General features: G+C 35.2%; 1 protein-coding gene across 1 annotated transcript in view; it reads left to right on the forward strand.

Annotated features, from left to right (window-relative positions):
• bwa (alkaline ceramidase) overlaps positions 1–15,717 on the forward strand; it is a 51,445-nt gene that overhangs the window by 6,704 nt on the left and 29,024 nt on the right. Inside the window, exon 2 of the mRNA XM_067285870.1 lies at positions 14,070–14,326. Coding sequence (XP_067141971.1) covers positions 14,070–14,326 — 257 coding nt within the window. The remainder of the gene's footprint in view (positions 1–14,069; positions 14,327–15,717) is intronic.

Raw genomic sequence — 15,717 nt, forward strand, 5'->3', positions numbered from 1 at the left:
TGTATTTAGTGAGTATTTCATGAAATATAAGTGAAAGCATATTAACTAAACCTATGGCTATGTTATCAGTGATGGATGAGGAAGTAGCTGTAGTATCATTAGTGGTAGTTGTTGTATGTGTGTTGTTATCAATGCTTGTTGCTGGATTATCCTGACAGGTTACGTTATCTTCGTTAATGTTAAATGTTTCTGTCTATTGATATATTTGATCAGCAACCTGTTGTTTGATAAGTTCAAGTGTTGTTTGTGGATAAGGTTGTTGTGTATAATTATTCTTTTTTGATCAACAACCCTTTGTTCGGTCACAGTGAGGTGAGGATATTGTTGTGTGAATCTATGGTATAGTTGTTGTCTGTATGCTGTCGTGTTTGTTTCGAGTTTTGTGATGGTGTAGTAAGTACGGATGATAAACTTGTTCATTTCTATTGTCCATTTCATCCGTTGGTGTGGTTTTCCAGCCTTTGTGGTCTGTGGATGCATTGCCACAGAAACACCAAGGCTATGTTGGTTCCTCACATCTGTTGAGGGTATTGCAGTAGCCATGCTTGGAGCTGCCGCAAACTACAGGAAGTGAGAGCTAGCGTACTCTCGGTTGCCCTCCTAAGCCCCGCCTTTTTTCCCATGATGCTATGGGCCATTTTTGCTAGGTAAGCTACTCGAGCACGAAGCAGCCGCAAACTACACAACATTTGCTCGCGTAACTAGTCCACATGACGTGGAATCCAGATGTGGATTGGCTATAGAACAAAGATTTTATTGTAACCTATACTTGTCAGTTTTCGTTCCGTCAGTTATTATAACTGACGGAACCTATCTGTCAGTTTTCGTTCCGAACTTTGAAACAGCATGGGAAAAATATGCCTATTAGTTAAGCCTAACTAGGCTTAAGCCTATTTATAAATAACTATTTTAATATACAACGTTTATACCATTTTCTTTTCAATACTGAATGTATTAATCATGTAATTTACGTACATCGATAAAATTCTATTATTTCTTTTTCGACTTGTGGCATGTTTATGTAGTCATCCATTTTCCACTGCTCTCTCTTGCTAGCGTAATGCTCTCGTTGTTGAATTCTGTGAACAGCAAGAGTACTCTCGTATCGCTGCTCTAGCAAAGGAAAAACCACGTGAGCAAGAAGAGAGGGGCGGAGCCTTTGACGTCATCGGTTGTGCTAGGGCACGTTTGCTAGCATTTTGCTCTCGCAAAGTGCTAGTTTGTGGTGGCTCTTGGGCTGGTGCTGCTTTTGCTACCAGTAACCAAGGGAGACTGCGGCCTATTTCTCGAATGTGAGCCTCTGCCTAACCCACGAATGCGGATCTTGTTGACCCGGGCAACGTACGAGCCGGTATTATACTTAGATCTGGTTACTACCATGATAAATATCTCCACAGAATGTGGGTGTGGTCACTCTTAGCTTCATTTTACCCCATAGACCCTACTGATATGGGTGGCCTTTCCAGGAGCTTGTGCTCCAGCCTGCATTGCTCTAAGGATTAGTAAAATTACTGGGCTCTCCCACCACGATCAGGTGGTGACCACAGGAGAGTTGTTATTATTAACTCTCTCGCCTGTCACCACCTTGCTGTGGTCAGAGAGCTCAGTATTCTGATGAACTACAGAGCTATGCCAACTGGAGCATCTGCTCCTGTAGAGTCACCCATGCCAGTGAGGACTGTGGGGAGGAATGAAGCCAAGAGTGACTGAACCCACATCTGTGGAGTTGGATCATTAGTACACTTGGATCATGTACACTTGGATTAGTACACTTGGATCATGTTTTCACCATGGTTAGAACCATGGTGAAAACATGATCCAAGTGTAATACCAGCTCAGATATCACTCAGGTTAACTATGTCTGCATTTGTGAGTTGGGCAGAGGCTAATGTTCGAAAAATGTGCTAGTCTCCCTTGGCCAACAGTGGTGAAAGCAGCACTGGTCTGAGTATGGCTATTGCAATGGACACACCAGTTTTGGGAAATCAGTGTAATTTTGATAATACTGAGGAAATCCAGCCTCTAAGACAGGTAAACCACGCCTTACAGTACAGTTACCCCATTTGTTTTCACAACATTATCCTCATCTCAGTCATTGTACAAAGGGATGTTTATAGAAAAGAATAATTATGCATGACAACCTTATACTACAAACAACAGTAGAACATATCAAACAACAAATTGCAGAACAATTACACAACCAACAAATACTCCCAACATCAACAACAATCATATTATCCATCAGGATCATCAATACACAATGCATTGACAATACTGTTCCTACCACCACTATTTATTTTCACTGATGCTGACAATATCAATACTTCTTCACTGCCTGAAATAGATTCAGGTTTAATCCATACTCCTTCTCTTGTTTTTTTTTAAAGAAACACTCACTAAATTTAAAGGTACTGATCCAGCACAACAGCCACACATTCCCAGAATCAACACTTCTACATTAGTAGGGAAAACACTACATTATCAGTTTTAGAAGGTATTTAAGTGCCTGATAACCAGCGTGAAATATTTTCCAAAATGGCGAACGTTTTCGCTGCCCCTCCTGGGCTCTTCTTCAGGCCAATTCTTTTTGCTGGAACTGGATTCGATAATCGAACAGCATAAATAAATGGAACTTGTTCCGTTTTTTTAAAATTTCGAGAACGTGCGGCAACCGCGTGCCGTTCTAAACATTTAAATTTCTTTTATTCCGTTGGGAAAACGATGTGCGCATCATATGATAATTAGGTGTGACGTTTACCGATTTACGACCTTTCTTCCAATAAAAATTGCCAAGCAGTGGATAGATTCATTTCTTCTTTGAAACTGATGCATGTTGTTGTGCGATCGGCCTTGTAAATTTCTCTCTCTTCCAAAGTTCTCAGATGTTCTTGATGTTGGGTGGTGCGGATCACTTTTGCCTCATTAAAGATCGGTGTTATATCCGGGTTTGCTGCATACGTGGACAATGCCGTTGTGTATTTATGGCGGGTAATGTCGGATTTATGCTCCTTTATTCTAGTGCATAGTGGGCGTTTAGTGGACCCTATGTACAGTAATTGTTTCTGTCATCCTGTAAAGGGATACTATATACTCCGGGAAGTCTATACGGGTTATGTGCGTCTTTTCCGTTTTTCAATAGGCTGTATATGGAAGGGTTTCTCCGATAAGCAATTTTAATTCCCTTTTTCTTCGCAATTGCGTTGTATATTGTTTTAAGGTGTGGGTTGTATGTCACCGGGATCTTTTCTGTGTTTTCTTCTCTGGCATCTTATAGTTCAGTATTTCAATTCAAAGGAAAAGCTTATGCACAAGAGAGGGGCGTACTCATGGGAAGTCTGCTATCCGGGGACCTATGTGAAATGGTAATTAGAGCATTGGAAGCCAAAACATTGTTACCGTTTCTCTCAAACATAATTTTATATGGAAGGTACATAGATGACATCATTATCCTCTGGAAATCAATGCTGGACCTAAAGCAGTTTGAAACGGCCATGAACGACAACCCCTATGGCCTACAACTGGAAATGGAGCAGCACAGTCCTGAAATAATCCACTTCTTGGATATCGAAATAAGGATTGAAAAAAGGATAGTACAAACTGGAGTCTATAGAAAACCCACGACTATACCATCGTACATTCCCTTCAACTCCTGTGACCCCTACTCCTATAAAATAGCTGCATTTAGGGCTTTAGTAGAAAGAGCCTACACACACTCTTCCACAAACAAGGCTCTACAACAGAAATTAGTGTTTATCAATAAAATAGCAAGAGAACACAGTTACAGTAACATCGTAAAAAAGTTATATAACCGGCACCTCCATATGAGCAGTATAACGAATCAAGAAAGCGTAGTGAAAAATGATGCCAGAGAAGAAAACACAGAAAGGATCCCGGTGACATACAACCCACACCTTAAAACAATATACAATGCAATTGCGAAGAAAAAGGGAATTAAAATTGCTTATCGGAGAAACCCTTCCATATACAGCCTATTGAGAAACGGAAAAGACGCACATAACTCGTATAGACTTCCCGGAGTATATAGTATCCCTTTACAGGATGACAGATGGCAGAAACAATTACTGTACATAGGGTCCACTAAACGCCCACTATGCACTAGAATAAAGGAGCATAAATCCGACATTACCCGCCATAAATACACAACGGCATTGTCCACGTATGCAGCAAACCCGGATATAACACCGATCTTTAATGAGGCAAAAGTGATTCGCACCACCTAACATCAAGAACATCTGAGAACTTTGGAAGAGAGAGAAATTTACAAGGCTGATCGCACAACAACATGCATCAATTTCAAAGAAGAAATGAATCTATCCACTGCTTGGCAATTTTTATTGGAAGAAAGGTCGTAAATCGGTAAACGTCACACCTAATTATCATATGATGCGCGCATCGTTTTCCCAACGGAATAAAAGAAATTTAAATGTTTAGAACGGCACGCGGTTGCCGCACGTTCTCGAAATTTTAAAAAAACGGAACAAGTTCCATTTATTTACGCTGTTCGATTATCGAATCCAGTTCCAGCAAAAAGAATTGGCCTGAAGAAGAGCCAGGAGGGGCAGCGAAAACGTTCGCCATTTTGGAAAATATTTCACGCTGGTTATTGGTTTTAGAAGGTATTTAAGTTTATACAACCTGGTGTGGGAGAAGCGTTAGATTATCAGGCACACTTATTACCATTATCATCATTATTGTATTTCTACACTCTCAGCAATCCACACATTAGTCTATGCTGGTACAATCACAACAGTGACCTACCATGTACTAAAACTGCATCCACAGACAGAAGCACAAATCAAAAACCCTTCAGAAGCCTGCATGGCAAAGAAGAATAGAAACACAAATGAGCAATATTAGACAGCAGCTGGGAGACTGACATAATATGCCAATAACAAAACAACACTTAAATTAATGAAACAATTAAAAAAAATTTCAAGAAAATGAAAACACACACCAAGCACAAACAACACAATGTCTACATTGCAGAATACATTGATACACTGAAAGAAAAATTTGCAGCCAAAGCATGGTGACTCAAACAATACAGAATTTGTTCTGTATGAAAACTACAAAATAAAGTATCTATAAACAATGAAAAACTCTTCTACAAGCAAATTAATACTGAATCCACTGATTCCCATCATAATGGCATGCCAACTGAAGACAACTCACAAATTATTGGTCTATTGCTGTCGTGCACATTGCTGAAGCAGACTGGATCAGAGGAGAGCAAAGACATGCAGGACACACCTAGTATGCATTGTGTTGAAATACATACACAATGCAGAAAGCACACAACTGGATAACACCTGGGGTAGACAACACTCACAATTTCTGGTAAAAAAAATTCACATTCCTGCATTTGGAACTAGATAAACATTTAAGTCATATCATCATCAATCAACAATCCAATGTCAGTTTTTCTCACGCAAGACATTACATGAAGCCAAAAAAACACCACCACTAAAGACCTTGCACAGTACAGATCAATTACATGTCTTAAACTTCACAAGATTCTTACCTCTTGTACTGCAAACAAAATATACAATCTGTGTTGTTCTTGTATATTGTCGGGTTACCTTATTTTATTTTTTATTTTCTCATCTATGTTCTGATTGTTCTGATTGTCTTCAATATCAATATTGTAAGTTGGACTATGAACCCAAAGTTGAGTTTTAAAATAAACACTTGGCTTTATTTCCATCTTTATTTAGTTGATACGTGCCATTTGCACATTTCGGGCATAGAGCCCCTCATCAGTCAACTAAACAATACAATAATTAAAATATTACATTGAGTATTTGACAAACTGAATTAAAACAAGGTATAGTTCTTACCATTATCATATTCAATCTGCTATGCGTACAAGGTTTAAATTCAATCGACACATGCATCCTACTTTTACAATAAGCGGAGTAATTTTACACTAGTAGGAGTAATACTCCGTACTAGTACGGAGTAATACCCTTTTACACTAGTATTTATATCTGGTATAAAAACAATGTATAAGAATAAAAGCTGTACACAATAAAAATTTTTTAAAATTGTTTAAAAATTTTTAGAAAAAAATCTCAAAAAACATTAACAGGAAGTAGATTACCTGTTGTACATAATCTTTTGCCTATTCCACGATATCCAATTATCACAATATCTAGAAGATGTAGACCATGGTTGTGTTTATATTTCGGAAAATCATAAGTGATTTTTCACAAGCACATAAAAATTTCTTTTCATTAACGTCTTATGGCTGTTTCCGTCTCACTTACTGCACTGTAGCTTAGTACTAATTTGCATATTTACAGAGGTATTATAGATGGTAACAACAATGTAATTTCTTACAACAATTACAATCGATATTAATATATACTGTGTGTTTTATAATATTTTCAGCCAGTTTTCATTTATTTTTACACTTAGATTTTTATTGATGCAATTTTTAGCTGTTAGGATTGAAACACTTTCTTTGAATTTTCATGTTTTTTTTCTTTGTATAGGATTTGAACATTATTTTTGTCTATGTTGCAGCCATTAAATAAACAGTGATCGTGAAAAACAGAGTTCAGTCTATTGTATTTGAGGTCTGCAATGTGTTCTTTTAATTTTATGCCTAGTTTGCGTTTGGTCTCTCCTATATAGAAATTAGCTGTATTACAGGTGCACGGTATCCTATATACTACATTCCTTGTTTCTTCTTTTTTCTCTGCTTCTCTGTTGGATTTCATGGGTCTTAATCTATGTTTTAGTTTTTCATATTTCGGAACCAGCTTTGTTTATTTTTTGTAGATCTTTGTTGATGTCTTCATATAATCCTTTTATATATGGAAAGCTGATATATTTTATATCTATATTTAAGTTCTTTGGTTTTTTACTATTCATATTACTGTTTATCTTACTGTTTAGCCAAGTGTTTATTTTAAAACTCAACTTTGGGTTCATAGTCCAACAAATTCATCAAACACGGTTTCAAAGAGAAGATAGAATATTGTAAGTTGTCATTTTTTTATTCCTGTGTGCACGACGTATTTAAAATTGTAAAATATTTTATATATATATATATATTTGCTACTTTTTGGGCATTATTTGTATGGCAGCACTGTGTTGGCAGTGGGGGCTATATAGGGTGTGAGGGACCAGCAACGGGAGATTCTGGTTCCTGGTGTTCGAGGGAAAAAGGTGTCTTTCACGAGTACTGTATGCATAGGGGTAAACCGGCTTCCTTCCCTTTGTGTGTGTGAGGAAATTCCTGGTTTTGGTAATCTGTTCCCATCTGAGGGAGGAATTTTGAAGTACGATATAATATTCAGATAAGTGAATCGGTTGCTGGTTTATAATCTCACGGAGCAAATAATTTTTTTGGGGGCCGATTGGATTTGTTCAACTCTTTGTCTTCTTGCCAAAGGGCTTTTTGTGTGAACCGCCACGTGCTACGTATGTGCCAACTTCATGGAGACATTGACATTGTATATAATTTTTGTACATAAAGTTAGTTTTAAGTGTATTTCTTGCTCGCCTCCTCCTTTTGTGGTAATCAAACTCACCTACATTTGCGAATTTTAACACCACGGATCTTCGCAATCCCACAAATCATATTGATGAACACAATATTCTTACAGAACAACATAAAGGCTGCCACAGAAATTACAAAGGTTGCAAAGACAACTACTTGTTGATTTTGTTATCTTACTGCAAGTTCATAAGCAACACAAACATACATACTCATGGCATATATTGATTACAGGAAATCATTTGATAGTATCTCATGCAATTGGCTGCTGCACACACTTTGCATCTAAAAATTCATCTCCACTCATTAGTTTTCTTGGTTCATTAGTTTTCATGCTTTACTGGCAAACATTACAAATTAATCTCCATAACACTCACATAAAAAACAAATCAAATATACATAAAGCAAGGAATTTTTCAAGAAGATTCCTTGAGTCCTCTTTTGTTCTGCCTTGCACTTAACCCTTTATCTAACACAAGGGTGGGCAACCCTTTTCTATGTAAGGGCCATATTTCAAAACTTTTGAACTGACATGGGTTGCATACAAGAGAAAAGAGGAAAAAAATGCTGGTAAATCACAATTATTTATTCATATATAATTATAAATTAGCATAGGTATACTTAATTTAGCTTCTGGAACTGATATAAATGTAATACATCAGAAATATTTGGTTAAATATTAGTCACAGCTAGTTATAAATTAGTTTCGATGTGTCTGTTAGCCAGTTTCTTGTTTTAATTTTTACTAAATTCATTTTAGAAAAACTATTCACTTACAAAGATGTAGAAAATAACATTTGAACTTTTGCTGCATACTTCCTTAACCTAGGAAATTGATATATTTATTCATATTTTATACCACGTGGGCTGCAACAAATATTAATGTGGGCCACGGGTTGCCCATCCCTGATCTAACACATTTGTAGTGCTTCGCGACTATATTCTTTTTCGTTTCGGTTTTTCCCTTTACCCCTTCGTTTTTGTTCGTGGTGTCATTTTCCCTAACTCACCTCATGTTGGCAGCGTGATTGGCCAGTAGAGGTCACGTGAGGAGGTTATCCGGCTGGTACTGTATAAAAGGTCAGGACCCACGTGTAAGGGACCTTTTTTTGGCTTTTGGTTGCGGTGTGCAGGCCACGTGTAGACACGAGATCGAGGCGCCGAGTACGAGAGGTCCGAGAACGGAAAGAAGACGAGATCGGAAAATCTGTTTGCACTCAATCGAGGACAACGTAACAGTGGAATACAACTTAGTCAAGAGATAAACGACTGGTGGAGGACTTGTCCAAACAGATTAGTTTTTTTTCAATTATCTGTACGCGGTGTAAAATTGTCGTGAGTAATTTTAGTTTTTAAGTTTTCTTTTTCTCTTTGTTATGCGCTATTTGTTGCCCCATTTTAACACTTGTCGTGAACCTTCCTGAAATCCGAGGAAGGAAAGAGAGGAAGCGTGTAAACGTGTGTGGCATTTGATTATATACTTGTATATCACGAGCCCCCTTGTCAATTTTGTGATAGTCTGCATTGTATGTAATTATTGCTATTGTATTAAAAACTGAACTTAATTAAATGCCAAATACTTGTTAAGCCGACTTGTTTGTCATTTTTTTCTTTGTCTAGCCCTGCAGACCTCGCTCTACAGGGGCATTCTACACATTGAACAAAACACAATATGGTTACAATATCAGATACAACAAAATAACACTGTTCACATTATAACACCTCATGCACACAAATGGTATCAAGCTTTATGCATTCACACAGAATCAGCTTCATCGCCTCCTAGAAACTATATACACATACACCAAGGACATACAAATGGAATTTGGTCTAGACAAATGCAAAACACTCCATATTGAAAAAGGAGTTCTGAAGAATGGAGACTTTGTACTCAGAAGTGGAGATACAGTACAGAGTCGAAAATCGGAATCAATTGGGGATGGGTTGTTCCGATTAGTCATTTGTTCTGATTACCCATTATGTACGAAAAAATACATTAACCTGTCCGATGTTCAAATTTTTCTCCATTGCGTGTCACTTCGTGTTGAATTTTCGTCGATTTTAAGCCTAACGAAAATTTTTATAATAATAATCGAGGCTATCGTATCGTTAAAAATTATTTCTGCATTTTGTACAAACAAAATAAATATATTAAAAAATATAAAAACAAAAAAAATTATACTTTAGAAGTAAATTTAGTATCAAAAATGTTCGATTCAGCACGACACAGTCCGACTGAAAATTGTTCCGATTACTGGCGATTCCGATTACCGGCGTTCCAATTAACGACTCTCTACTGTATTATCAAATCCATGGAAGAGTGTATGTTTTAGAAATATTTAGGATTCCAACAAGCCAAACATACAAAACCTGCACATATAAAACAAAAGTTAACACTCAAATAGCAGAACAGATTACATGCAGTACTAAGAACACACCTAAACGCAAAACACACTATTAAAGCTATTAATACATATGTCGTTCCTGTACTTACTTGGTCTTTTGGTGTTATACATTGAACATGTACAGATCTGGAGTAATTCCAAAGGAAAACAAGAACAACACTTACTAAGCATTAACAATATCATTTGTAGAAAAACTAAGTCTTCCACTTAAAGGTGGCTGTGAACTGACTAATATAGTTAACCTGCACTACAAACAAATTCTGACACTGTGGGAGTTTTTCCACAAAAAACAAGAAATATCAAGATTACATAAACCTGTAATGTTTTTCTGGCAGACAGTAACCACACACTTTTAAATTTACACTCTGAGAACCTGGACATAGCTCAACAAATAGACACCACTAAGCACATGAGTCCAAAAAGCACTTCATGGCAGACATGCCTATGACTTAGCTCAAGACTATGTTGACAACTGCTGGCTGACTAGGGGCTGTTTGGAGAGACTGAGGAGTTTGATTGCCATTCAAGATCAGGTCATACTGAAGGATACATCATTAACAAATGACTCTTGAAAAAAATGCCACATTTTGCTAAAAACAATACAGCATATAACTTCTGATTGCAAGCTCTTAGCACAGACTATTTACAGAGGCATAATCAAGTAGCAAATATAATACACCAAGAGCTTTCACACAGGCATATTATTAAACACCCAGGTACCATACCATAAATATACTCCACAGGCAGTATTAGAAAACGACACACAAAATATACTACAACAGAGCCATAATCACAGATAAAACAATTCATCACAATAGACCTGACATCACCCTTGTCAACAAAATGCAGTAAGATCACTTATATAATAGACATCTGTTTCAAACAATCATAATGTAAAAATTGCTCACACTGAAAAAATCAACAAGTACAGTCCAACTCACTCAAGAAACAAGACAGATGTGGAGAATGGATAAGGTATTTATTGTACAGTACCTCTTGTCCTCTCTTCTACTGGTGTGAAACCACAAGTCTAGAAACATTAAACTTTAATAAAAACATATACATGGGACGACAGAAAGCTGCAATATTGAACGCATGTCACATTGTCAGGAAGTTTCTAGATGCTGACACAAATACCAATAACACAGCTTAATGTTACACTTGTTTGGGTAGCTATGCTTTGATTTTAGTCTGGCATAGCACTTGGCACCAATATCAGCCGAGCACGACATTTGCAACATAATAATAATAATTTTATATAACAAACATTATTCTTGAAGTTAGATTCAGTACTAAGGAATGTTTGATTTTATTCTTATTTTCCATTCTTGAGTTACTGCATATTTTTTATATTGATTTGAATAACATGTATGAATATCTTTAAAATTAAAGTATAAAATTTTAGTATTAATAAATGACTAAGCAGCAGTTTAATGTTTAAAAACAAATTAATATATATATAAAGACAATTCCTTTCTCAATGGCATGTAAGAATAACAGGTTGCCTCACTTACGGTGTTGAAAAAAATGATTGCGTGACACCCCTTCTGGTAGTTGGTGAGGCATTATCAGGTCTGTAGGAGATAACAAGGGATCTGAGTTTCAGAGGTGTATTTTATATAAAATGCCCATTATTGAGCTCACTTATCCTTTCACAGTTGTTGCATTTGTAAGTTTCTGAATGAAGGAAAACCCAGTTATCAACCACCATTAACAATCATGTGATCAGCCAGTCGAATACTCGGCGAACAGCCTCCGTGATTAATTTTTTCTTCATAATATAAATAAAGGTCTAATACAAATGTTTTTCTCCCTTCACGAAAAGAACTTTTAACATTTTACACATCATAATAAAAAATATCAAAGTTCAAAACATCTTTAAATGATGGTGCTGTGCCATTATTCCTATAAATAATTTTTTAAATGCAGCTGGTTTCTTGAATAACAGCTGTTTATACAAATGGAATATATACTTTTTTTCAAATGAAGTTAATATACCAGTTTTATTTGAATAATAATTGTCCTCAAATAATAACTGCAAAGAAAATATAGTGTAAAATAGTAGCTGCAGCTGTTATTCAAATAAAACCAAAAGATTAGTTTTTATTCTTTAAATTTTCTACCAGTATATTTATTTAGACCTTGAAAATTTATTTTAAGAAATCTGTTACATCCAAAACATTACACGAGAGTATATTGAGTTTTCCTCCCTCTTCCTTCGTACGCCAACAGTTAACATTTATATAAATAAATCTAAAACGTTCAATTTACAAATAATTCTAACATATGAAGAATTCCTACAAATGTTTTCCTCCATTTAAAAACAGACATCATCAGGTAAACTACATCAAATGCAGAATAGAATTCAATTTAAAAACTTTCCACTAGCAGAAGCTCTATAAATGCACTGTAAAACAATTTCATATTTTTCACTGGGATATGAAAAATTATACAATAATTTAATGAGTTTTCTTTGGTTCTACATTAAATGTAGTGTACATGTTTTTAAATAGATGAAAATGTTTGTATGAATAAAGTCTGTTGGGATTTTAACTGGTCTTTGTGTTTGTGTCTTTATTACTGTAAAAAATCAATCTATTAAAAGGTAATGGGCATTTATGTGATAAGTTTGTTTTCTCTGTCTAATTTTTTTCTAATGTAGTGAAAATTTAAATAACTAAGAATTTACGTTTTTAAATAAAATATATATATCATTTGTTTTTCAAATTTTATATTTATAGCTTGAAGCTATAAATATAAAAATTCAAAAACTATAGAAAACTGCATTTTAGTTTTTTAGAGTTATATTCTTTTATTCTTCATCAGGTCAAGTTTTAAATATATATATAAAAAGGTAACTAGAAAAACAACTACTACAATTCTCAAAAAATACTGTGAAAACCAATTATTACAGTAATTTATTCCTATTTTGATTTTTAAGAAGCAGAAATTTAAACAGAATTTAGGATATTTTAACATTTCAAAACACACAGACTAATCATCTTATGTTAAATGAATGTATTTTTAGATTGTATATCAAAAAAATTTAATAAGTATAATTTGTCATAAATATTAACTTTTTTAGGTCGTCATTGGCTAAATGTTATAATTAAAACTTTATAATAATAAAATGTTACTTTACAAATGCACCTCGTATTTTAAGTTGTCAGTCAGTCAAAGTAAACAAAATTCCAAGATTTTATTTTCCAGAATTGAACTGTCTACATCAGCATCTCATCTTTCCGTTCTGTTGCTTATGGCATTTTCACTGTGCATATCATAAATTTGATGATGAATTTTAAACAACAAACATCATGAGCATTTAGAAACTTGATTGAAGACCTTATCTCACAGCTGACAAATTTTCAGTTTTTTTGCTCGTTTTCAGATAAAATTACGAATGACCGAAATACGCTAGACAAAATTAAATGCAGCATTCAAATTCTTCCAATGGTCAGAGACAGGAATTTACTGATAAGCTAATATGCATCCATAGTATGTGATATTGGAACATTCTTTACAAACACACTTAGTTTAATTTATAAATATTTTATCTTGTTATAAGTAAGCATTAAATTTCTTGAGAGAATGAATCATACAAGAATACAATTAAGATGGATGCATTCTGAGGATATGCATTTTGGACATGTCCCGACGAGGGACATGTCTGAAATGCATACAGTTACACTCTTCTCTAACTGACATACAAACAACCAAATCTCAAAAACCTTTTAAATTAATATGCAGTCTTTTTATTAAACCATCTAATGCTTTCGGTCAGTTGATTGACTTGTTAGGGAAAGAATTGAAAGATTCCGATTTTTACTGAATGAAACCTATTTTGGAATATTTTTATACTTTCTTAATGTCTAGTGTGCAAGTCCATTATCAATATGTGAATAGATAATTGATAGAATATATAGTTATCATGATAGGTTATTTTTAAATATAGTTTTTATATAAAATTTTCAAAATCTTAAACCTTAGGTATGGTTACTTGATTCTCTGAACAGTTCTCAAAACTTAACGTTGTAAATATAAAATGATTTGAAATTTTATGCCTAAGTTTGCAAAATTGGTTGAATAATTTACAAGAAACATTTTTATGAATTAATTTTTATAAATTATTATTATTTCAGATTAGTAATGTGCTGTTCTTACTATTTCCACCTCTTTTGACTCGACTATTTCATCAATATGCCAAAGTGGTCACTCCCGGAATATATCTTGTCTGGGCCCTGCTATTGATTGTCGGCCTGTCGTCCATTTATTTCCATGCGACACTCAGCCTTGTCGGGCAGTTACTGGACGAAGTTGCCATTCTCTGGTTAATGATGGCAGCTTTTGCTTTATGGTTTCCTCGGAGATATCTTCCAACATGCATGAGTGGAAATAGGTATTGTATTAAGTTTAATTTTTGATAATTTATTCCCTAATGTCTCTTAATTTTGTTTACAGAATATATAAAAATTCATTGAGGGAGATAAATCATCAGTCAGTCATCATTTTGCAATAAAGAAATCAATTAAAAATATTTGAAATGATGTGACAATTTTTTGAGATACTTATTTTCAGCCTGGTTATAGCTTAAAGTTTATTTTATATATACAGTCGAGTCCGCATAAGTCGACATCCCGAGGGGAAGTGAAAATATGTCGAGTTATCCGATGTGACGACTAAAGTGAAGTTGATAAAAACCGCAATACTACAATTAGGAAAATACAGTAGTGCAATGTGCCTTTCTGACCAGCCATCACTGGCACTAAAGTTGGTTTCTATTCCAAGAACCCCAGCAATTTTGTTTCGGTATCAGTCCTGAAACAGGAAGATTCGATGAACGAATTTGCTTTAGCCAATGTACCAGAGCATCTTCGACATCTTTGTATGTTGACTTTCTCTGGCGTTTTTGAGACAGCCACAACAAAAACCCAAGAAAAAGCTTCTTAATTTCCTCTTTCTTCTCCGGGATTCCCACCAATGTTCTTTTTAAAGATTTTTTTTGTTTTGCAAATTTGGCTTGAGAAGTGTTCTTACATTTAAATTCAGACACAAGTTCGTGTTTTTCTTTCAGTGTAAGCGGTGTTAGCTTTCAGACACACATTTCTAACAGAAATGTGGAACGGGTGCTACAAATAACACACGATGTGAGAAAATGCAAAATCGAATTTTGCTGTGATGCAGATATAGATTGTATAGTTTTCTTTATCTCTTATTATTTTATATATAAAAATACACAAAATATTAAGGCATTTTTATTATGTATATATTAATAAATAAGTCAACTCTCCTCCTGAAAAAAATGAGTTCACATTGCACTGTGCGGTGTGAACTCATTTTTTTCAGAAGGGGAAGTCGACTTATCGGACATCTAAACGAGTGTGGGACAGAAAAAGTATGTTAGTTTAACCAGTGGTGTCGAGTAAACCAGAGTTTAACATTAATGTCTATGTAAGTTGGCCGGGACCACAGTAAACTGACTACTTAACTGATGGTGTCGAGTTATACCTATGATGACTTATGCAGACTCGACTGTGTGTGTGTAAGAGCAGTCAAATGAAAACGAGACAGACTATATAATGAGCATGGTGCAGAAGTTGGTAATGCAAGTAGGTATGTGTATAGAAGTGCCCTCTATTGGGAATCAGGAAGGAACAGTGCAAACGTTCACCTCTGTGCCATTTGTCTGTTAGACATGCTCAAAGTGAGGTCAGCGAGTCGTGTGTGCATCTGACATCACTATGGAGGCCAGGAAAGACAAACAGCGAGGTGTAGTGCATTTTTGACTGC

The sequence above is a fragment of the Centruroides vittatus genome, unplaced genomic scaffold, assembly GCF_030686945.1.
Source record: "Centruroides vittatus isolate TY-2023 unplaced genomic scaffold, ASM3068694v2 scaffold_3046, whole genome shotgun sequence".
NCBI lineage: Eukaryota > Metazoa > Arthropoda > Arachnida > Scorpiones > Buthidae > Centruroides > Centruroides vittatus.